This window comes from Wyeomyia smithii, chromosome 1 (assembly GCF_029784165.1).
Source record: "Wyeomyia smithii strain HCP4-BCI-WySm-NY-G18 chromosome 1, ASM2978416v1, whole genome shotgun sequence".
NCBI lineage: Eukaryota > Metazoa > Arthropoda > Insecta > Diptera > Culicidae > Wyeomyia > Wyeomyia smithii.
In genome coordinates, this window is record NC_073694.1 from 199,121,603 (window position 1) to 199,146,290 (window position 24,688).

The 24,688-nt window shown below is 38.2% G+C and overlaps 1 protein-coding gene across 3 annotated transcripts in view; it reads right to left on the reverse strand.

The window, feature by feature from the left end:
* Positions 1–24,688, reverse strand: part of LOC129718959 (uncharacterized) — a 389,511-nt gene that overhangs the window by 26,514 nt on the left and 338,309 nt on the right. For 2 of the 3 annotated variants that reach the window (XR_008727097.1, XR_008727096.1), the window contains one exon: positions 12,763–12,814. Coding sequence is in view for 1 of the 3 variants with exons in the window: in XM_055670225.1 (XP_055526200.1) it covers positions 11,948–12,099; positions 12,763–12,814 (204 nt within the window). In the remaining 2 variants the exon portion in view is untranslated. Of the gene's footprint in view, positions 1–11,947; positions 12,100–12,762; positions 12,815–24,688 lie in introns of those variants that run through there. The other variant, XM_055670225.1, reaches the window with a different exon arrangement.

Here is a 24,688-nt window from a genome sequence, read left to right on the forward strand (position 1 = left end):
TGAATGACTGGGAAGTATCCAAGAAGTTTTTTGCAGTAATCTCAAGCATTTTTTCAGTACTGCAAAGAGAGAATAAATTGAACTCATGAGAAAAAAAAATAAATCTTTTACATTACCAATGACGTTAAAATAAACTACCATACAATCTCATAATTTTCCTAAAAAGACCTCTAACTTGTCGCAGAAAGATCTTGAATTGGTCAAACGGCTTATAAGCTAAAAAAAAATTCAAAATAAAATAAATTGAGTTATGACGATTCTTGCACCACCCTAATTCAAAAAGGGGTACCCTAAGAACTAAACAAAAATGCATTTTTGAAATTTTTCGATAAAGTACAAGTGTGGGAACCACCCCATTATTCATCTTAGCTCCTTTATTCTTCCCGTCGCTCTTAATTCGATCTTCTCATCGCTCTTAGCTTTCGACTACTCGATTGAATGAAGGTAAAATAAAACTACTTTTACTTAAAAAACAAAACTTTTACAGTAAATTGAACAAATAAGAGCAATGAGATGAATATAGGTGTTGAGATGAATATAAGAGCGGTTCTCTTATCAAAATTTTAAGCAAGATTGAAGCAAAAACATCTGATCATGAGAAAGGTCTAACGGCACTTTAGGCGCGTAAATTGCTATTTTCAACATTTTCTGACATCAGAAACGAGTGCACCGCCCCAAAATTGTAATAATATGTAATTTCCTATCATATAAAAAAAAATTTAGGTTTTTTTCGACTTTTATATAGAGACCTGCCACTGTGCGTGGTGTTGGCAACGACTGGCAGGGCGCTTCGTATTTTATTTCCCCCACAAGAAGTGAGCACCGTGATGAAGTTCACTTCACACACCAAGTTCACCAGAAGAGGATGTCAAAACCGCTCTTCTTGCACTCCGAACTGGCCGAAAAGTTGTACGAAGTACGAAGTACCTGCCGGAATTTGCGTCGTTTAGCAAGAAATACCGATGCTTATCACGGGATGACTCCCGTTTGTTTAAAATTTTTATTAATGACAAACCTCATAGAAATGCATGAAACGTTGAGATACTGTGAAAAAAATTTGGAAAAAACTACTTTCTGGCCCTTAAAAATTTTGAGCTGGGAACTTCCTCATTCATCACTTGCCCTGTTCTCATTTTCACTTCACTGTCAATCTCACTTCACGAAGCTAATTTTTTGTCACCTCACTTTAGGTGAAATCGGGAATGGCTCTCAAAAAGTGAAGTCAGCGTGAGAGTGAAATATATATATCACAGTGAAGTGACTTTCGTGATAAGCACCACCATAAAAGCGAAGACGTGGTGTTCTGGCCGGCGAACCCCACCTACGTCCCCTAGCTATGTCCCATTGAGAATTTCTGGACAAACCTGATTCGTAAGATGTACTGCAACAGATTTGTCGCGAAAAATAAAAATAAAAGATAAAAACGAACTTCAAAACATGCATGTTTCCGTCCGCTATGGCGAATGTTCCGGTTATTTTTAATGCAAATGGTAACTAATCCAAATTAAATCCAAACCAAATTAAAATCAAATCCAGAAATAATTCAAAACCAATTCAAATTCAAGGCACTCTAAATACAAACCTCTAAAATCTAAAATCAATTAACCAGATTCTATATAAATCAAATTTAAATCATATCTAAATTCGATCTAAAACCAATCCAATTCAATTCAAATGCAATTCACGTCCAATCCAAGTCCACAGTGAATCAAAATTTATTAAAAAACCTGTCCAAGTTCACCCCAAATAAAGTCCAATTTGTACGGACTAGTAACGTTTTAAATATTTACTTCTCAAATTTATATTAGAGTTTAATGGAAATATATAATTCAATTCATTTCTAATCCTCACCCAAAATGGAATAAAATCCGAATTCCAAATCCAAATCCAATCTCATTCCAATCCGAATCTAATCCAAAACGAATCAACATCTACAACATTATAAATCCAATCCAAATCAAATCCAAATTCACATCCAATTCAAGCTCAGTCAAAGTCCAATCTGAAGCGAGTCCAAATTCGATCAAAAGCCTGTCCAAGTCCACTTCAAGTACTGTCTCAATCTAATCCGAATCTAGATCAGATGCGATTGGTTTCAGAGCTAATCAAAAAAATGCAACCCAAATCTAATCCAAATCCAATCCAAATGTAACCAAATTAATTCCAAACTCAATACAAATCTTATCAGAGTCCAATTTAAACCCATTTCAAATTTACCACAAACCTAACCCAAATTTAATTCCAGGGTGACGAAAAAGTTTTCAAAATCAAATTCCCTGGTTTCCCTGAAATATAACATTAATTTCCCCGACATTCCTCAGCATTCCACACAAAAAAGGACAAAGTAGATTAACGCAACTCTGAAATCCTAGTGAAAAAAGACTCAATTGGATATAAAACCGAACCGTAGTGGTCCCGCATTTTTTTTTTTGTTAGGGAATTAGAATTACGTTGTCCATTGATGTGAACTTTTGTAATATATATCCCAGTCAATTGTTATACGTGTCCCCTTGCAAAATACAATGACCACTATTGTTGAGTGATCAGGTACCTGCACCGACACGCTCCCAGTCAGGTGAAATATGGTTTATGAAGCCAATCACCTTCCCAGGATTTAAAGACCAAATCTCTTTGGGCTGTAAACAGCCACTGCCAAGAAACCTTGATCTGCGTTTAAATAATGCACCACAACCGCACAGCAGATGTTCCGATGTCTCGCTTTCCATATTACAAAAGCGACAGATATCATCCTGAACCCGGCCAATGTTCTTTAAATGATATCTACTCGGACAGTGCCCCGTTACTAGGCCGACGTATGTACAAAGAGCTCTAGGAGCTTTTTCGAATGATTCTCGTTTGGTGTGATAAATTTTTTAGATCACCTTTTGTTCCTCCCAGCGTTTAAGCTCCATTTTCACTGCACAGTTTGATATACCGCAGAAAGGTTCTGGGCCGATAAACTGTGAGTTAGATCCTTGTTTTGCAAGTTCGTCTGCCTTTTCATTCCCACCAATGCCACAATGTCCTGGAACCCAATACAAATTTACTGAGTTTGTTTGACATAGCTGTCGCAATGTGAGAATACATTCCCAGACAATCTTGGATGTACATTTATAAGCATCAAGTGCTTTCAGTGCTGCTTGGCTGTCAGAGAAAATACAAATATTTGCATGTATGTATTTCCTAGTCAGACATACATTCGCACATTCAAGGATTGCAAAAATCTCTGCTTGAAACACTGTTGGCCAGTGTCCCATTGCCACTGAAATATTAATTCCAGGGCCGAAGATTCCTGCACCAGTTTTGGTACCTATTTTTGAGCCATCTGTGAAAAATATCGTTGAACCGGGACGGACATCAGGAACTCCGACTTCCCAGTCTGCACGCGACGTTTCGCATACCTTGTAGGGAATATCATGGTTATCCTGAGGTGCCATCCAGTCTCCATTCATACTCATCACTGACCCTCTTTTGAAAAAATCCAGTATTGTCAGGTGACCCACAAGATCACCTGAAAAGATAGTTTTTGTTCTTTTTAGCTTCAAGGCACTCTTTTCTGCTTCTAGTTGCACGTATTCGTACAACGGCAGCAGATGAAGAATTGCATCAAGAGCTTTTGACGGGGTGCTTTTCATTGCTCCTGTTATAGCAATGCACGCAAGTCGTTGAACTTTATCTAGCTTTGTTCTAGCGGTGGACTCTTTGGTTTTTGGCCACCACACTAACGCAGCGTAGGTCAGTTTTGGACGTATAATAGATGTGAATATCCACATCACCATTTTCGGTCTCAAGCCCCACTTTCTCCCAACGGTTTTGGAGCACAACCATAATGCACTGACCGCCCTGTTGATTGCATAGTCAAGATGTGCATTCCAGTTTAGCTTGGCATCAAGGATAACTCCTAAGTATTTAACCTGTTCACTGAATGGAATTTCTACTCCTCCAAGCTTGAGAGTTTTTAGATTGAATTTCCTCTCTCTAGTGAAAGGTACGATTACAGCTTTTGTCGGATTAATGCTGAGACCCTCCTTTATACACCAAGACTGGGTATACTCCAGAGCCTCCTGCATTCTTTCCGAAACTATGTTGTCGAACTTTCCTCTTACCAAGATGACTATGTCATCTGCAAAGCCCACAGCTTCGAAACCTTTTGCTTCTAAGCTTTTGAGAAGATCGTCCACCACCAAAGACCACATAAGTGGCGAAAGAACACCTTCTTGCGGACATCCTTTCGTTGCCCTTACCGTAATAGACGAACCTCCCAACTCAGAAGTGATTTCTCTTTTTGCAAGCATGGTATGAATCCAGTTAACAATGCTCGTGTGAAATCCTTTGTTCTTCATTGCACTAGACATTGAAGAATAGGACGCATTATCAAAAGCACCTTCAATATCCAAGAAAGAGCACAGAGCAATTTCTTTAGCTGAGAGTGACTTTTCCCGCATTAGTCTTTTATGCTAGAAAAATCAGTTTTTCGCTAGAGTGTCGTTTAAAAAAGAATCGCCTCTCAGTTAAAATTTTTTCCCTGAATATTTTTCAGTTTTCCCTGATATTCCCTGATTTCACTGATCGAAAAATGAATCCTCTAACGTTCCCTGATTTTCCAGGTTTTCGACACCCTGTACTCCAGTACTAAATCCAAATCCAGTCAAAATTCAATTTATATCCAAATCGAAACCTAATTCAATCCGAAACCATCTCATATTCAATCCAAATTGAAAATTAAATCCAATCCGAATTCTATCAAATTCCAATCCGAATCTCGATAAAATCCAATCCAAATCCATTCCCAATCCCAAAGCAAATCCAGATTGATTCCAAATCACATTAATATTTAATGTAGATCGAATGTTGAACAAATCAGTCCAATTCAAATTCAAATTTAACTAAATCTTAATCCAATTTATACTAGCTGCGAATCCTAACAATTTTCAAAGCATTCCAAGTAAAAACCTATTTACCTATATCAATTTAAAATCCGCTTCCAAACCTAAGTAAAATCGAATGCAATTCAAATCTACACCTTTCCAATATTTATCGAGATTAAATCTTAATCCCACCTAAAGCCAACTCAAATCTAATGCAAATTCAATTCAAATCATCCAATCTAAATCTAGTCCAAATATATTACAAATTCAGTTCAAATTTAATCCGTGGAGGAAATGGCTGCACGGTTAACATTAAGTACGCAGCTCTTACTTGCCCTAGGTTCATTTGCAATTTTTTCATAAGTATAAATAAGAGAAGTTTTTAGGAACGACGAACTTATGCGTGTTGTATACGGAAGTGATGAAAGTGATCATATTAAAGTGCATTGAATAGTGAAAAGTTGATTCTCCGTTTATCGCTATGTGTTTTGAATATAAAAAGTGTGAGCAGGATAACACAAGTCCGTACATCGAGTCAATCATTCGGGGAAACGTGTCTTAAGCCTCGGGTGAGGTTTGCTTATTTATGGGATTTCGAAGTATAGTTACTTCGCGAGGTATACCCCGATATTCATATATTCGTATCTCACGGTGACCGTTCAGTCAGATCGGAGTAAATTTCGCTAGGTCGCTGAATATCTTAGTTGAATTGGTGACTACGCGATGTATTTCTAAGAACCGCATCCGCTAAAGTGTGTTTGATTACTGGAAGATATTCGGAATTGATAGTACACTTCTAGTGGTGGATGGTTTTCCCGCGCACGTCGTTCGCATAGGATCGCGTAGTTTGACAAGAAAGGAGACAAAACAACACAAACCTTCCATTCCACAGCAATCGTGGAGATGCAGAGCTTAACACGGTTCGGTTTAATAGTTTAGCCAGAGTAGGGTCGTTCGGTCGATAAATATCGTGAATGGCCTAATGACTACGCAATGTATACTTTTCCAAGAACCGCGTTCGCCGGAGTGCGTTTACTTTCTCAAAGAATATTGTGTTGTTGGTAATAGACAAATGTTTAAACACTTGGATACTCCTGGTTGAGAATGGTTGCCGTGCGCGCTTCTTACCTAGATTGACGATGTTTAACAAGAAAGATACTCATCGTTCGCCGTCGTAGTGAGTTAACTTCGTGCACAACATTTTTCGGTTTGGTCACTCACAACGGTGACACATACCTATCCTTTCCGTCGCAGTTGTGGAGATGCAGAGATAGACTCGGTCTCCGACGTGGCCGGCGCCGTTATCGATCTATACAAAGCGGCAACTACTGAATTGTTTTAGCAAACTAACCCCAAATAGCCATATACGTGGTTCTTTGTGCAACTTCAATAGCTCAGATCGATCACGAAGGAGTAGCTGCTATATGTGCGGTCGTCAAGCTCAAGCTCAATCCAGTTCAAATTCAACTCGAATCCATTCCAAATACTATCCAAGTTCAACCAAATTTCAATTTAAATCTGGTTCACAAGAAATTCAGAATTCCATTCAAAATCAAACTAAATTCCATCCAAAAATCCGAAACTAATCTAAAGACAATCCAATCGAGCCCAATATGAATACAAATCCAATCGAAATCCATTTCAATATCAAGATTTAATTCAAATCCAAATTAAAATGAAAAATAATATTTTTGGGATGAAATAGAGAGGGTAATTTTAATTTTATTTTTTAATTTTTTTTTAAAAGATGTTTGAGAGATTGAGTTTACCTAGTAGTTTAAAAAAAAGTGATTAAAATTTGTTGAATGAGAGAACAAGAGAGATTTAGGAAACATTTGTTACATTTGTTCATGAATCTCGTCTGACATCGTGGTCTCAATGAAATATTCTTAGAATTAGTCTAAAAAGTCTAAAACTGTCAACTGTCAAGATACATTGAAGCCAAAGACATGCTAGCCTTCTTGGATCGTTGTTACCTCCGTCTTGGCAAGATAAGTTGTCGTGGACGCAGGATTCGTTCGAGGGCATAAATTCTCATGCGCTATAGCGAGCAGAAACAATCAGTTCCTCCACGTAAAATTTTAGTGCCTTGATTAATGTCTCGACGACTCAAACGGGTCTAATCCTAGCAGGGATCATCGATGTTCATAGGGTGGCAGGTCGTTAGAATTACGCCAGGAAAGTCTTCCTAACGCACGACAGATAAGCTTGTACTGGATAGATCCGATTTTGGATTTCCACACAGTTTTATGTAGTGACCAAACGACCGATGCAAATTCGAGTATTGAGTAAGTAGATTGGTTCACTGGAGTCGTCAATTCCTAGCTGAAGATTCCGACCAGTATGATTAGCAGTGGACCCGAATTGCTTCCTTGTGGCACGCCAGAGGATGGAATAAAACTGTCAGATACTATTGATCCGACTTCCACGTAAAACTGTCTATAGCTCGAGTAAGAACGAAACCAATTGCATTGTCTAGCTTCTTGCTAAGAAGGACATGATTATTGGCCATGATATGGCCCCGGCGTTAACCTGAACTCCACTGTCAAAAATTTCAAAATTAGTGTCCACAGAACTTTTGGAATAGAACCCATGTTGAGAGATGCTAATATAATTTATACAGAAGCTTAACAATAAATCCTTGTTGATGATTTCGAACCAGCTGACAAAGAGGTTAGAGATTTCAGATGTTGTTGAAAATCGCCTGGAGAGTTTTTTTAGGACTCATGAAGAACACGTTTGTGGACTTCAAGGCGGCATACGACTCAGTGAAAAGAAATGAGCTGTGGCAAATCATGCTGGAACACGGTTTCCCTACGAAACTAATAAAGCTGAGTCGTATGACACTGGAGGGATCCAAATCGTGCATGCGGATAGCTGGCGAGACATCAGCCGCGTTCGTAACGTTGGATGGACTGAAGCAGGGGGATGTGCTCTCCAACCTACTGTTTAACATCGCTCTTGAGGGTGCAGTACGAAGAGCAAACGTCGAAAGGAACGGTACGATCATCACGAAATCTCACATGCTTCTTGGTTTTGCGGACGACGTCGATATCATCGGTATCAACCGTAAGGCCGTGGAGGAGGTTTTCGTACCTTTTAAGAGAGAAGCAGCGAGATTGGGACTTGTCATTAACTCTGCCAAAACGAAGTACATGGTAGCTGGCAGAGCGCGTGGGAGTCCCCGTGGTGTTGGTGCTGAGGTGGAGATTGATGGGGAACGTTTTGAAGTGGTTGACGAATTCGTTTATCTTGGTACGCTTGTGACATGTGACAACGATATGAGCCGTGAAGTGAAACGACGAGTTGCAGCTGCGAACAGGGCTTTCTACGGATTGCGTAACCAGCTAAGGTCCCGTAGTTTGCAAACTCGCTCAAAACTAGCGCTGTATAGGACGCTGATACTCCCGGTGGCCCTTTACGGGCTGAGCATGGACGCTGAAGGAAGCTGATCGACGAGTGCTCGGAGTTTTTGAGCGTAAAGTTCTGCGATCGATACTTGGCGGTAAACTGGAAGATGGAGTGGGGCGCAGACGCATGAATCACGAGTTGTACCAGGTATACAAACATGCTGATATAGTGAAGGTAATACAGCGGGGCAGGCTTCAGTGGGCTGGACACGTAGCCAGGAGGCCTGACGAGAGAGCCGCCAAAACTATCTTCAGTAGAGAACCAGGAAGAGGCCGTCGACTCCGTAGTAGGCCTCGCACGCGGTGGATGTGCGCGGTGGAAGAAGATGCACGATCTGCTGGTGTACGGGGAGACTGGAGAACGGCTGCCCAAGACAGAAGAAGCTGGACATCTCTAATTCGTTCGGCCCTAGACCGGTGAACGGTCCGTTAGCCAAAAAAGTAAAGTAAGTAGAAGAACACGAAAAGGGCATGGGAGCGAAAAAATCGCACCATCGCTTTTTTCCCATATAACCGTGTCCCAGTCTAATACCCATGTTCGATTCGACTCGCCTCGTCAAATTGTCGTTTAATATACAGGCGTCTTTTTTTTGCATTATCGGTACAGCAAATTGGAGCGCCGACAGCGTAAAATACAAAACTGTTTATTGAACCAGTCCACATAGGAGTAAATCAAGTAAAAACCTGATCAAAAGTCAAAAAAACAAAAGTTTATCAACCATGTTCTGCATAGTCTCATTTTGAAGTGTGATGCCTACTGCATCTTTTGACAGCTCATGGGCATCCAGAAGTATTGTTGACCTTTGTCATAGCTGGTTGAAATCGATAAAATTTAGCTTTCTGTTATTGCATTTGATGCTTCCGTACCGTTCACTTATTTTCAAAACAATCAAGTGCAACGTAGTGATTCATCATCACACCAACGATGGAGATTGTCAAAAAAGGCTAGTTTAATCAATCTATAAACTCAAAAGACTTATAAATAGTCCCGATATTGCCAGGGAACATTCTAATAAACACAAAAATTCTGTAAGTGTGATTTTTTATATGTTATATTATATGGTGTAAGTTAAGTATCAATGAGTTTCTATGTAAACAGTCAATTGCAAATCAAAGCCTGTATGTTTCTGGTCAAACTGGTGGTTTTAGATCATCCGAACCAATCCGAACTCATGAGTTGCATCATTGTGAAAATCATCGAAAAATTTCAACTTTTCAGCTTCCGGCAGTGTTGTTGCCTTAGTTTCAATAACATACCTCTGTCATGTAATGAATTAGTGTTCTGAGACATTCTCAACAGGTTGCTATTGAATTCCGATCCTTTGATTGCGTGCTCTAGGCCAAAATCCAAGAAAGACGATCAATATTTTTCGCCCAAAGCAATGTAAAGTGAATGCAAAGTGCGAGTGAAATGTTGATACACGGACAATGGTAATAATTTTAGTGACTCTTCAGATTCTTCTGAGTGCTCAGATTGATTAATAAACAAAACAGTGTAAGCCCCGAACCTCACTGATCTTAAAAAATAGTTATGTTTCATTCATAAAGCCTCAGTCATTTATTGTAGAAAATAAACTACCATTGAATTCGAACTACATAAGCGAAAAGTAACAAATCACTCAAAGGTGGGTTATTCTATTAAATTTTTAGTCACAACAATTTATTAGACTATATTTTCGATCCATGATACGTTTCCAGTCCAAAAACCCTTAAAAAAAATTTTGATCAGGTTTGATGTTCTAAGTGCTCCACTGTGCAGTCGGGGGTTTTTGAATAGTGCGATTAACAGTCTATGGCACAACCGGCATGAAGAACTTTGAAATGCCTCAGACCAATCAACTTTGTACCATGTAATACTCTTGTGTAAATTCCGCGCCTAGGTGCCTCCCATCAGTTCGTTAAATGGCTGAGCTTGTATTGACGTGAAAGAGTTTAACGCGTAAATTTTGGTTCAAGTATTACATCGCAATTCATTAACAAGTTAGGAGTTCCCCAAGGAAGCAACATGGGGTCCTTGTTATTAGCACTGTTTTTCAATTACGTGACTCTGGTGCTATGTGATGTATGCAGATTATTTGAAGTTGTTTTTAGAAAGGTACAACTATCGAAGGCTGTCGTCGTCTCCAACATTGTTTGGATGTGTTTACCAATTGGTGTCAAAAGAACTGAATCGTGGTTAGTATTACTAAATGCGAAGTTGCAACTTTTTAACGAATTTTAAAATCGGTAATCTTCGACTGGGATAGTCAACAGATTGGAACCAACATGTAAGGAACCTAACTTGCACCAATCACATAATGAGCCCGTCACAGCCTGTCTTAGTTCTTTTGCTCGTGTTTAACACTTGTTTCACTTTAATGAATCATTGGATGCTTTCGTGAAGCTTAAAAGAACGAACATTTTATAAACTTGACACTCAAACTTTGTTATATTTATTAAGACTTAATGAACTAAATGAACAAATAACAAGTATTTGAAAGATTTTTTTAGATTGATGATGAATAAACTACAAAATTGAGTAATTAACAAAAACACTGCTTTGATCAGTAAAAGAAGTGAAAATTTGATTGAGAGAGAGAGAGAGCAAAAAGAAAGGGTGAGGTAATAAAATTTGAATGTGAAATCAATAAGTGCGAATTTCGAAAGGAAATATGGATATTTGGAAATTGTTAAAAATTTGATGGAAAGAAATTGAACGAAAGGTAGAGAGTAAAAAGAGATTATCGAGATTAGAAAAAAAGAACAGACAGAAAAGAATTGAAGAGAGGTTAATCATTACAGTAAATTGATGATTTGCTAGAAAAATAAAGAAATAAACGAGAAACTGATTATTGCATGAAAAACATTATGGAACATTGAAAGAGATTTAAATTATGTCAATGACGAGCCCTTTTAAGAATAATAGTGAAAAAAAGCTATAAGCTTGCATATTTTTCCAGTTTGAACTCAAGGGCGAAACCTGTGTTGACCACTGTTATGTTTAGGTATATAAATTTTACAATCTTCAAAATGGTTTCTGAAAATCATTTTGATCATCGGTTTAAACTGAAACCTGAAATTGTTAGATCATGAGTAAAGGTTTCGAATGGAAAGGAAAAATAAAAACGAAAGTATTCACTCAAAAAATGCAGAAATGCCCCTAACAAAAACCTGAAAACGTCAATGACTGCCTGCAGTTTTGCGATTTATTTTCTATTGTACTGCGAAAACCGCATTTCGCCAGGCTGCTGCTGTCGTGGTGGCAAGCTAGCAGTCAGGCGCTGTTGATCGCAAAACAGTAATAATAACAGGCAGCAGCAGCAGCAGCAGTGCTCAATTTATCGAATAAATCGGAAGAACTTTTCGCTGTGGGGGAGAGACCATCTCGCCCACATTCAGCGGAAGGGATGCGATAAATTGGCGAGAAAACCGCTGCTGTTTTTAATCGTGACGCCACAAATTTTCCGATCGGCGCACGCGCTCGCAGGGAGGGGCCTTTGTTTGTTTGTTGGCGTAAAGTTTGCCGCAAACTTTTGAATTCGAAAATATTTTTCTAAATGGGAACCAAAACTTTCGAATTAACGAAAAATGAATTTACCGATGCGAATCGGTGACAGAGAGGGCGGGGAGGAACATTCATATACCGATGCGGTGGAAAGCGGGAGTTTTTGTAAAGCGGAAAATACTTGCCTGTATCGTTGCGGACGGTCCTCCTGCTTGACGAATGCCTGACATTAGGAAATCGTCGGGATCACTTTCGTAGGGGGGTTCGTCATACCAGTGCCCCTGGTGGGGCATACGCATCACGCTGGTAACTGCGTCGTCATACATATAGGTGTCGTCTGCAATAAAATCATATTATTATTGTTCAATCTACTAAAGCTTTTAAAATTCAAGCATCACAATTACACGAAGTATAATTTCCGAAAACTCTTCCTCTCGATCAGCTTCTTTTCTACTTTCGATAATCAAGTGCCGGAAAGGCACACGCATGAGGAAAATTAGATCCACTGCAGTGGAAAATGGTATAATGAACTTTGCTTTCCCTCCCTGGTATGCGCCGCCGTTTCGCTCAAGCTGCAATTCTAGCTAAACGTCTGACATTCGGTATCATACCATTGCATAAAGCGAGAGGAGAGAAGAACTTGCTCTCTTGAGACGTTTTTTAGAAAACTCCATTTGCACTTCGTATCTATTTTTGGCCCAGGAAGTCCCTCGAAAAAGCAGGGAAAAGCCAATTCCCGGCTGCACTGTTGTTTGATTGGATGCAATCAATCGCAAAAATGCACCCCATCCTTTCTACTTCTGCTTGTAGGGTGTGGGTGAGTAAGAAAGAGCATTTTTGTCTAGTGTTTCGTGCAGGCAGCCAGTTGGGAATTGACGATTCCTAATCTTGTTTGTTCTAATTTCCTTTTCCCAGCATGGTTGAATGGAAGAAATGTCGTCTTATTGGATGACAACCCGGAAGCAGACACGCTTTGATGGAATCAAAATGAGATGCTTACCTCGTGAATCTCGGTTCAGCTGCAGCAGTCCTTGTCGAATGTCCCGAAGAATCTAGCGTTGGGTTGACGGTAGCCGAAACAAAAACGAAAGAAAAATATCATTAGATCCTGTGGAAATGGTTTCGATTTCAGAGAAGGAAAAGGTAGTTTGGAAAGTGGAATGGGGGTTCGATTGCATGCCCAAAACCGGATGCAGCATTCTTGGTGGTATGGTATTGAGTGGAGACCGGGGAGGGGGGGGAACTTTCTCAACGGCATGCTGCTCGGGGGACCGGGAAAGGGAAACTCGTAATTTCCAAGCGAATTCAACACCTCTCCAAGTGGCTACAGTATAGAATGCAGTCAATCGTTACTATTATTACTAGTCTAACAGAATATCTGCAGGAGCTGATTACACTATTATCTCGACTATACACTAGCGACTGATTGCCGTTCGTGGCAACAAATTATGGACCATCCATCTAATTATCGACTACATAATAAGCAATCAACATTGTTGCCGAGCGAGATTTATCCACCGACAGAACACGCTTTAGCGGGCGAGCGGAGATTACCATTATTATTATTATTACAATTATTATCACTACTCGAAAATTCTCCGAAGTGGAATATACGATCACTGGCTGTAAACAAACGGTGTGCAGAGTGAGCCAATAACACCATCACTCTAGGTGAAGTCAAAATTTGTGGAAATTTATCATTACCCGACAAGCGTTGGAAGCCAGTGCGTAAATTAATCTCACTCGCTTAGCCGAATAGGGGAACAAATTCCGATCAGGCAGGCGCCTCTCTGGGGGTTGTTTACGCTATGTTCGCGCTATGATCCCGCCCGAGCGCAACGATGTAATTACGATAGTGGTTGGTAATTATTAAACTATTATTCTACGAAGGTAGTCAGTCAAGCTGGTAGATTCGACTCTATTGATAATGATATTAATTATGATACTAGTCAATGAGATAAATTATTGAGCAGTGGAAAAGCATTTTGAATGAAAAGTCGCCACAACCTGAAGTAAATCTGTTTGTTGAATGTTCCATCTAGAAATCAGCAAAACAATCAACTAACTCAAACAAGTTCGCTACAAAAACCGCGGTCTCTGGGCATCCGGCCACTGAGCGATGATGAATCTAAAGTCATACCATAAATCTAATTAGTAGTTTTATTTGCAGGAAAATAAAGAACTCACTAATTTGAGATCCCTAAAAAACGTATGTGAAAGAAATAGCGAAATAAAAGAAATGACTCTTAATTTCGAACAATTCAATCACGAGCGGTACCGGGAACATTCAAATGGTACGATACCACATTTAAATTATATTGTGGCCACATATATTGATCAGAGCAGGTATAGTTTTAAATAGCCTTTGAATTTCTTTTCTTTCCATAACTTTTGAACCACATATCAAATTGTTATGAAGTTTGTTATTTGTAAGTTTGAGAGATGACTCGTTCGTATGACACTAGTTATGTTCAAATAAGTCGTGTAATCTTTGAGATAATAGACTTTCGTTGTTTTTTTTTACAATTTAATACATAACGGATGCTTAGTTCGATTATAATCAAACGGAATGGGAACGTATAGGACAGCCAAACTTTGAAACCACGTGTTAAATAATAATTCATCAGTTAACCCTTAACTAGCCCGTTCATCTGATAATACTATTGATCAAATCGGTTGTGTACTTTCTGAGATAATGAAGTTTCGTGATTTTCACAATTCGGCACATTACAGATGAAGTTACAGTTCGATTACAGTAAAATTCAATGAGTCAGCTAGACCTTTAATTTGACACTAATTTCATGAAAATCGGTCCAGCCATCTCTGAGAAAAGTGAGTGAAAATACAAATCTGCACATACACACACACACATACACACACACATACATACATACAGAAAATGCTCAGCTTGTCGAACTGAGTCGAGTGATATATGCCATTTGTCCCTTTGGAGCACTTTCATATCTTCGGTTTTGCAAGTGATTGCTATACCTTTTTAGGAGAAAGGCAAAAAGTTAAAAAAAAAATTCATTAGAAGTAAAATATTCGTGCTAAAGAAAGAGCGAAATAAAAGAAATGACTTTGAATTTCGTACACTTCAATCACGACACTCGTACACTTCAAGCAATACCGGGAACGTACGAATAGCACAATACCAAATTTAAATTTTGTTGAGGCCATATGTTTTGATCAAAGCAGTTACAGTTTTAAATAGTCTTTGAATTTCGTTTCTTTTCATAAATTTTGAACCACATATCAAATTGCTATGAAATTTCTTACTTGTGAGTTTGAGAGAAAACCCGTTCAAATGACACTAGATATGTTCAAATAAGTCGTGTGATCTTTGAGATAATAGACTTTCGTTGTTTTTATAATTTAATACATAGCGGTTGGAATAAAAATACGATTATAGTCAAATAAAATGGGAACCTATCGAAAACCCAAACTTTTCATTTGACACTAAGATTGTTGAAGTTAGTTCAGCCATTTTTGGGAAAACGAGTGGTATTGAAAAGTCACCGGAACATGTTCCTTTTCACAATTTTTGAACCACGTGTTTAATCACTATAAAATTCATTAGTAAACCTTTAACTAGCCCGTTCATTTGATACCAATATTGTTCAAATCGGTTGTGTACTTTCTGAGCTAATGAAGTTTCGTGATTTTCATATTTTGATACATTACAGACAAAGTAACGGACCGATTACATTGAAATTCAATAAGGTGTTATGAAGCAGCTAGACCTTTTATTTGACACTAATTTCGTGGAAATCGGTTCATCCATCTCTGAGAAAAGTGAGTGAGTTTAAGTAGTCTCCGGAATATGTTTCTTTTCAAAGCTGGATTTCACATTTTTAAACATAACAGGCAAAGTAATAGTCCGATTGCAAAAAAATCAATAGGGTCTTATGGGGTAATTAGACCTTCCAAATGACACTAATTTTGTGGAAATCGGTTCAGCCATCTCTGAGAAACATGAGTGAGATTAAACACTCTTCAGAGCACGTCTCTTTAAATAACTTCTGAACCACACGTTCAATCTTCATGAAACTCAAAAGTTAAGGGTAAATTTTAAAGAGCTCGTTCATTTAAAACCAATTTTGTTAAAATCGGTTGAGTAGTTTCTGAGATAATGATGTTTCGTGATTTTCACATTTTTGAACATAACCTCTAAACTAAAAATTCGATTGCAATGAAATTCGATAGGGTCTTATGGGGCAACTAGACCTCTCATTTGCAATTAATTTCATGGAGATCGGTCCAGCCATCTCTGAGAAAAACGAGTGAGATTGGGAGAGCGTTACACACACACACATACACACACATACAGAAAATAGGGTGGCCCTCAAAAAAACCCGAAATTAAATTTCCGGTTTTCTCCCGGTTTTTCCCGGTTCGTTCAAATATCGTTCCTGGTTAATTGTACTTTTGAATTCTGTAGTTTTTCATGCAGTTAAGGAATAAAAAAGCGTGACTTTCGATTTACATCTCAATATGCTCTAAGTCACTTTTTGACGTGTTCAGCCTTATTGGAATCAAGAGATAAAGTCGCAAAAATCGAAAAATGCGACGGATGTCACCTTTCCGAGAGGAGATGTCTACTAGTATCTTATAAACAACGCATATAATACTTATTACCGAGGAATTCTAGGCCAAATTAAATTTGAATCGTTTTTACTGAAACCAGATAAGTTTCAATACATAATAGAGTAATATATGAAAGAGTATTTTCATAACACTTAAAACACGTAACTTCAATCAATATCAATTTTGTGTCTTCCTCCGGCAACCTGTACTGTATCGTACACCAAGCGCTGCTCTACAAGTCTGTCTTTTTCCAAAATCATGACTACGCACTTCTTGTTCACGGAGAAGCCTCGCTCCAACGTGGCATTGCCATGCGATAGAATCAAAATCTTCTTAATAAACACAGTAAAGTTAGGAAGTTTCTTGCCGGAAGCAGCTTTCAGATCTCTACAAAAAGTATCAAGGTAGGAAGTCAGCAATGTCTTCGTCGAATGCATACTCAATAGTTGTGAGTATTCTTGGCGACATCTATCAGCTACAGTTCCCGCGAGATTATCGTTGTGAACCATTTGCTCTAGGCAAAATTCGCGCCATTTGAATGCTACTTCCGGCGAGTTAGCTTCCAATAGAGATGAATAAAAACAAAAACTGTTTTAAGCACTGTAAGATATGTCAGCCATCTTTTCCGGGTCACAGGACTAGTCTCTTTTTGGTTAAGTATTCGAGGAAACTTACTTAAGAAATTTTGGTCTTGTGATCGCCATGAAACGGCTGACAAAAAATGGGTTTGTATGGCACAATCCCATCCCCACTGGCACAATCTCACCCCGGCTTGTTATGTTCAGTGAAATTCCCGGTTTTTCCCGGTTCCAAACGATTCCAGGTTTTTTCCCGTTCTCCCGGTTTTCCCGGTTGGGTGGCCACCCTGAGAAAATGCTCAGCTCGTCGAACTAAGTCGAGTGATATACGACATTCGGCTCTCTGGAGCACTTTAATACCTTTAGTTTTTTCAGTGATTTCTAGGAGAAAGGCAAAATCAAGAACAAAATTATTGTCTACAACTTTGCAGATCATAAAACCATTTGAGTTCTGAAAAATATATTCCCAAAAACTAATTATTGAGAAGCCAGCTTGGAAGAACTTATGAGTTAGATTTTCCGTTAGTAGAAAAAACATACGCACCCAAAGGAAAGAAAAACCCTAAATAGTTCCCAAGTTTTAATAAGAAGAAATCAAGCCGTTCCTAAACCACGTGGTCAAAAGCGTAAGTTAATGATTTTGTGTCAAGTGTATGTTAAAAAAATCATTAAAAGAAATGTAAATTTTGAGAAGAAGGTTGCGAGAGGCAGGTTAAGAGAGAGTAACCTAAACCGATGACTATCATGTAGCAAAATGGGATTTGAAAAACAGTGGTTTGGCGCGCTCGCGTCACTCACTTTGAAACTGCTTTCACTTTCAATACAGTTTGAGTTTTAGTAAGGATATGATGACGGAAGAATATTGAAGAGGGTGAGTAGGAGAGAACAACGTGAAAAATAAGATGTTTTCCAGCTATTATTATCGATACCGCTTACTGTGCAACGCACGTGCTGCTTAAATAAATCGTTGCGTAGTTCAGTCAATGATCTATTCAAGACCAACATTCGAATTGTTGTTTATCGTTTGACATTAACAGTAGGGTGAAAATCGACTATCTTAATTTCGTCGTAAGTTTCGTCTTCTCAAAAAAGTCCACATCCGAAATTTTCGCTCAATCGTGCAGCAGCCAGAACCAGGAATTGTTACAAAATTCTATTTCCACAGGCAAACATTCGAGGCAACCTCCCGTTGCATAGTCCTAAACTATATTTTTCCATCACCTACACTTCACTGCCTTGTTTTTGCGTTGGTATTTTCATCATCACAGAGCTATTTCAGTTTGTTCATCTCCACATCGCTATTCTCAATGATGTTTCAAAATTTCTCAAAAATTGAAATAAAAAATTTCAATAAATTTAAAATAATGTTTTCAAAATGATTCCAGAATAAATTAAAACTATCTTGAAAATGTCTCAAAAAAGATTCATAAATGTCTCAAAAATACATCAAAATTGTCTTAAAAATGCTCCAGGAATGTTTCAGAAATATTTCAATAATATCTTAAAAATGTTCATAAAATATCTCGAAAACATTTGAAAAATATCTCAAAAGTGTTATAAAAATGTCTCAAAAATATACTTAAAATATTGCAACAACCTGAAGAAAATTCTGCATGGCTTTGAAATAACTTAAAACAGTTCCAACAATGTGTCAAATCTATCTCATGAATATCTCAAAAACGTAGCAGAAATGCTTCAAAAATGTTGAATATTGAATATTGAGAATAGGTTATGTTTCCATTTAATTCTACTACAAAAACGTTTATAATAAGGATCCAAGAATGTTTCAGATACGTTTCAAAAATGTCTGAAAAATGTTACAAAAATATCTCAAAACTGTCTCAATAACGTTAAAAAAATGTCTCACAAACGTAATGAATATATTTCAAAAAATTTCAAACAATGTTTCCAAAATAACTCCAGAATAAATCTAAACTATCATGAAAAAGTCTCAGAAACGTTGCATAAATGTCTGTAAGTATGTCAATAATGTTCCAAAAATGTTTCAGAAATGTTTCAAAAATGTTTCAGAATTGTTTAAATAATATCTCGAAAATGTTAAGAAAATATCTCGAAAATGTTTGAAAAACGTCTCGGAAGTAGTTTAAAAATATCTCTCAAAGCTACTTAAAATATCGCAATAAATTTTTAAATTGCTTGAAACAGTCCCAAAAACGTCTCAAAACTATCATGAATGTCTCAAAAACGTGGCAAAAATGACTAAGAAAATGTTTTGAATGAGGTTCCAAGAATGTTTGAAAAATGTTCCACATTAGTTTCAAAAATGTCTCACAAACGGCGTCACAAACACAAAAATATCCCGAAAATTCGTCAGAAATGTCTCCATAACATTTCAAAGATGTCTCAAAAGCGTTAATAATATACACTAAGGTCGCTTTTTACGCGGTTTTTTTACGCGGCTTCATTTACGCGGATTCCGGAATTTACGCGTTTTTTTTACGCGGATTCCGGAATTTACGCGGTTTTTTTCACGCGGATTCCGGAATTTACGCGGATTCCGGATTTTACGCGGTATTTTTTTGCCCGGATTTCGGTTTCCCTTCACTCGGAATGCAAAATTAACGATGGTTTTTTTTTTTCGCGGATTCCGGCACTTACGCGTTTTTTTTTACGCGGATTCCGGAATTTACGCGGTTTTTTTTACGCGGCATGTATCCCCCGCGTAAAAAGCGATTTTAGTGTATTTCAACAAATTTGAAATCATGTTTCAAAAACGACTCCGAGATCATTCAGAATTGTTTCAAAAATGTTCAGCAATGTTTCAAAAAAGCTTAAAAAATATTTAGAAAATGTTTAGAAGATTTTTCAAATATGTTTCAAGAATGTTTCAATAATGTTCCGAAAATGTTTTAAAAATATCCCAAAATGTTTTAAAAATGATCTAGAAATGTTTTAAAAATGTCTCAAAAATGTTTTAAATACATCTCAAAAATGTTTAAAAAAGTAGATAAAATATTATAACAAATTTAAAATAATGTTTCTAAATTAAATAAATCAAAACCGCCTTCTATTAAAGCCATAAATTTTGCTGAGTTTTCGACTGTTGGGATGTTGTGTACTTATGTTATATTTTCGGTTGAGCCGTAACGTAAATTAGAACGACTTATTTTATACTATCCGACGTTTCGTCACTGGTCAGTGACATCATCAGGGGAAACTGCGGGGATTTATTACATGATTAGAGGCTTTTAACATGGTACTATGTTTAACAAATAGTTATAGTCTAGCTGATTGTATGTGGTTATTGTGCCTGTGACTTCAATATTATTTGTTCGTTCCTTGTTAAGATGCTTTTTTAAGCTTATCGTGAACACTAATTGGGGCGATTTTGGGTACATTCTATAGTTTTTACCACCAAAACAAATTTTTTTAAAATTATTTTCGAGCAACCAATATTTCAAATTAGCTTACAACTCTAAATCAAAACTATCTCAATGTTGCATGAATGTCTACAAAATATGTAAATAATGTTTTAAAAATTTACCAGAAATGTTTCAAAGATGTTTCCAAACAGGTTTGAAAAGTATCTTAAAAATGTTTCAAAAATGTCCCGAGAAAAGGTCTCAAAATAACTTTTGTGATGGATTTTGACAACTGTACATATTATCAATGGAACGAATGAAAAATGTCAAAAATGAAATATTTCCGCTTCGGGTGAAACATTTCATTGATAGCTTCGCAGGGTAGAATTTTTGTTCGACTTTTTTTTTCCCACAACTATATTTGTATTTCAAGCTTTATCAGAGCTACTCCAGTATGTTGACATGATCGTTTTGAGACATTGATCTCCCACTTAGTTTCGCACTTTAAATAGAATTTTTCCTGACACAATGTAAACTTATTTTACTAGAATAAAAGAGTAAAATCCAAGCTTCAATTTTTTCCGGCATAACTCATCAATTTAATAACAACCATTTCAGAGAATGTTTTGGTACGTCGAAACACGTAGCAAAAAATTGATCATCTATTGTTTAGGTGGAAATCGAACCAATATTTGACATTCACAAAAATTTATGTCGAAGAACAACGGGCTCAACCGCTCTAGTCACCTTCCTCGAACAACCCGCAATTTCAGCCTCCATCAACATTCCACACTCGTAAAGCCGTCATCGCTCACCGGTTGCCGATCGCTTTACCAAGCCCAGGAGCCTAATTAAATCCGGAAATTTAGTGCACATCCTTGGCCAGTTTGTCATTTCAGACGGGGCAGATTGGCAGTGATTTTGGAAGTTATTGCCCACATTCCGCTCACGAACAGGGACCGAAACGAGTTTTATCATCACGTACGGTTTTTCCAACGCCTTCCAACCCCACCAAGAGCAGCAGGCAGCAGCCGTGTCATCAACGAGCCCTTGATTGATACGTGATATTTGTACACGTGTAAAAATGAGACCTCCCAGCACATATGCGCACAGCAAGCAGCATGGCACAGGAAGCAAATCAGAGCACACAACAAACATGCGGCGGCAGTCAAGCTTCTAAGCTGCTGATTTGTTGTTTTCTGCTACCAGTTGGTAAACAGTTTGATAGAGCTGTGAAAAAATGCTGATGCTTGATAGAGGAGCAACGGAACAGCAACAATCGGAAATGGATGTTTTTGCCCCGTTGAGAATATTATATTATCAGGCAGGAGTAGTAAAAAGAACACAACTAAGACCAGTAGATCTTTTTTATGGTCTCCATTCCGGTTCGTCTACCTGCAAATAAACAACAAACTTTTATCGCTCTAATAATATTTACTCAGCCTGTCGTCGAGCGGCCATGATTAGTGAAGCTTTACGACGAAACCTATCCTTTATTGGCCATCATCCGATTCGCTCCGTTTATATGCAGGTCACTAGAGCTATAAAAGTTTACTATAACATGCGAAACAAATAGCTTGAATAGTGATTCGAGTATTGATTGTTTTCCCCTGATGATTTCATAACAGTTCATCACTATGCAATCACTCGATTACCCATTCTACTATTGGCAGTGTATCGTTATCAATTGATTCTATTCTCAGCGCTGTCAGTCTCAATTCAAATCCACTCACGTAAAAGTTTGATGAGATCAGTTGTAAAATCTCCTATTCGGATTGCTTTCCGCCAGCCAACGCTAGAGCGAGCGTTCATTATCAGCGCTATCAATCAACCATCCGTCTCCGGTTTGTGCCTGCCAACGAGGAGCAGCGTACGACACTAGACAGGATGTTTTCAGCGAGTTTGGGTACAACTTTTCCTTCCTCCCCCTTTTGCTGGTATGCGTTGAAGCTGCTGTCGGGATCCTGCGGGAGAACGACGACGTCGACAATGGTTTTAGATTAACTATACAAATGCTTCCTGTAGCCAGCGACAAACGAGTGAACCGAACGGAACTAATGTCATGCACGGCTGGTTCACCCATCTCTTCGCAGGCTGCTAGCAGCAGCGCGGCGTTAGCATACGACTAAGCCAAACCGATTCGATGTATCTTCAGCCGGAATCTGGTTCCAGCTCCAGCATATATGTTAACCCGTGTGTGCGCTTGCCTGCATGTATGACGATGCTGCCTGTGTATGCTTGCTGGAAAGTTGTATTGCATGTTCAAATTAATCAACACAATCTGGAGATGTGGTTCCTCTCGCCGTGCTGTCAACCCGCTGAGAACCGAGATCCCCGAAGCAATCTGTCGAAATTGGACGATACTTTTCAATACGCTCGATTCGCCGTCGTCTGCCTCCTCCTGACTGACGGTTCGATTTTTCGATATGTTACCGACAGACGGCTTTCGCGTTCTCTGTGTTTGAAAATATATTAAAATTTTATTTTTCCCTCTCCCCCCTCCACTGTTGGGACCGATTGAGATTGATTGGGTATGGATTGATGCTTTTCCGAATGGTCTTTCGCGGTTTGGTTGCTGCACACTTGAGACAACGAGACTGAGGGTCTGAATTTTGATTTTCGTCCATAGATTGATATTGGGATTTTCCGGTGCTAGTCGTATAATGTATTGTTTCTAATTTTGGAATTGCACAATGACATTTTTCAATGTCAACTTCTTAATAAACTTTGATAAAGTATCACTCGGGTAGAGATGAACCGTATAGTATTTTTTTTAAATTTTATGTTGATATCTTTTCCAATGTTATTGTAGTAGGTATATTCAGTAACTGCAATGAAGATCCTAGTTATAACTTTTTGGCATTTGCATTTTTTACTTCTATGACAATTTCAGTTTATTTCATACTTTTTAGACATTAAACCGCCAGAACAGGAGAGACCTGTCTGAAAACCGCCAAACAGAAGAGACCTTTCTGAAATTCTATACCCATATTTTTTGGTTAGGCATTGGGAACCGCTTTCTGTTATAAGGTTGCCCAAAAAATCGAGTTTTTTTTTAATTTTTAATTTTTTCTATAACTTTTAAGCTGCCTAACAGATTTTTTACGGAGGTTTGTTTTCATTTAAGAGATGAAATTTTTCTAAGGAAACCATGACCACCTCGCGTCTCCATTGGAAAAAACTCATTCAAAGCGAAAATATCAAACGATAGTGTCCTCCTAGATGTTGAACTCTCCAAAACAGTAAAATATGGTTTGTGTCATGATATTGCATTGTAGTAGTTTTTTTCCAATAAAGATGCATGGTGGTTATGGTTGATATGAAAACTTTAAAAAAATCTATCTCAAAAATAGAACAAATTAAAATATAAGGCAATCGCTTCTGTATTCATCTCAAGACCTATATTCATGTCATCGCACCTAGTTGTCAAATTCTCCGTCAAATTTAACTATTTCTTCAAAGCAGAAGTAGTTTGAGTTTCACCTCTCGGTTTAGTCGAGTTTCGAATCGAGTCGAGTGAGTGAGTTTTACGTTGAAAAAAAAAGGAAAATTTGACGGTAAAACGGACAAATAAGAGCAATGAGATGAATGGTGTTGAGCGTTGAGCGACTATTTTGATGTCTGTATTCGAAAAAGAATATTGACTGTAAAAGTAAAACGAGCTCGAATCAAACAGAGCCCTAAAAGAAATATAAAACTATTATAGTCCTACGTCAACTATGCGGTAGTGTCTTGGATACCACCCTCCTACTTTTTCCCTTGTAGAAGACTGAACCACTGCGACCATTTTTTGATCTATTGTGGTATGCTTCAACTTACTCTAAGTGCGTACGAGCAGGTACATCACTATTTGGTGAGTTGATGTCCTCGCTACATTGCAATTTATTCGAGTTGGGCAGCGTACTTCGTATGAAGTTTATTACCTCACCGGACCTTTCCCTCAAAATTCCGGTAGGCTCAATGTGCGTTGTATTAAAACTCGGCATTCGCAAAGCAGCTGTTCTGAAGTTTTGCTTTCGATGCCACCAAGGCGACATTTATCATCATCAAGTTTGCCTATCTTCTTGAGATGATACTTACGCAGACAGTGCCCTGTAATAAGACCTGTGAATGTCCTCAGGTCTTTCTTATTTAACCTGTGCAGCACGAGGCTCTTCTCGCGATTTGGCTCAATGAATCTTTTCGATTGTCGTAATCCTTGTGACATCCCAGTTTGCTTTGATAGTCGCTTTCTCCCATTCACCGAGTTCTGCTTTTAGGGCGCTCGGGGAGACTCCACAGAAAGGTTCTAGGCCAACAAACTTAGTGGATGACCCTTTGTCTGGCTAGTAAATCAGCCTTCTCGTTTCCTTCGATTCCACAATGACCAGGAACTCAGTATAAGTTAACCTGGTTTTTCATAGCTAACTGTCGGAGCGACAGGATGCATTCCCACTCT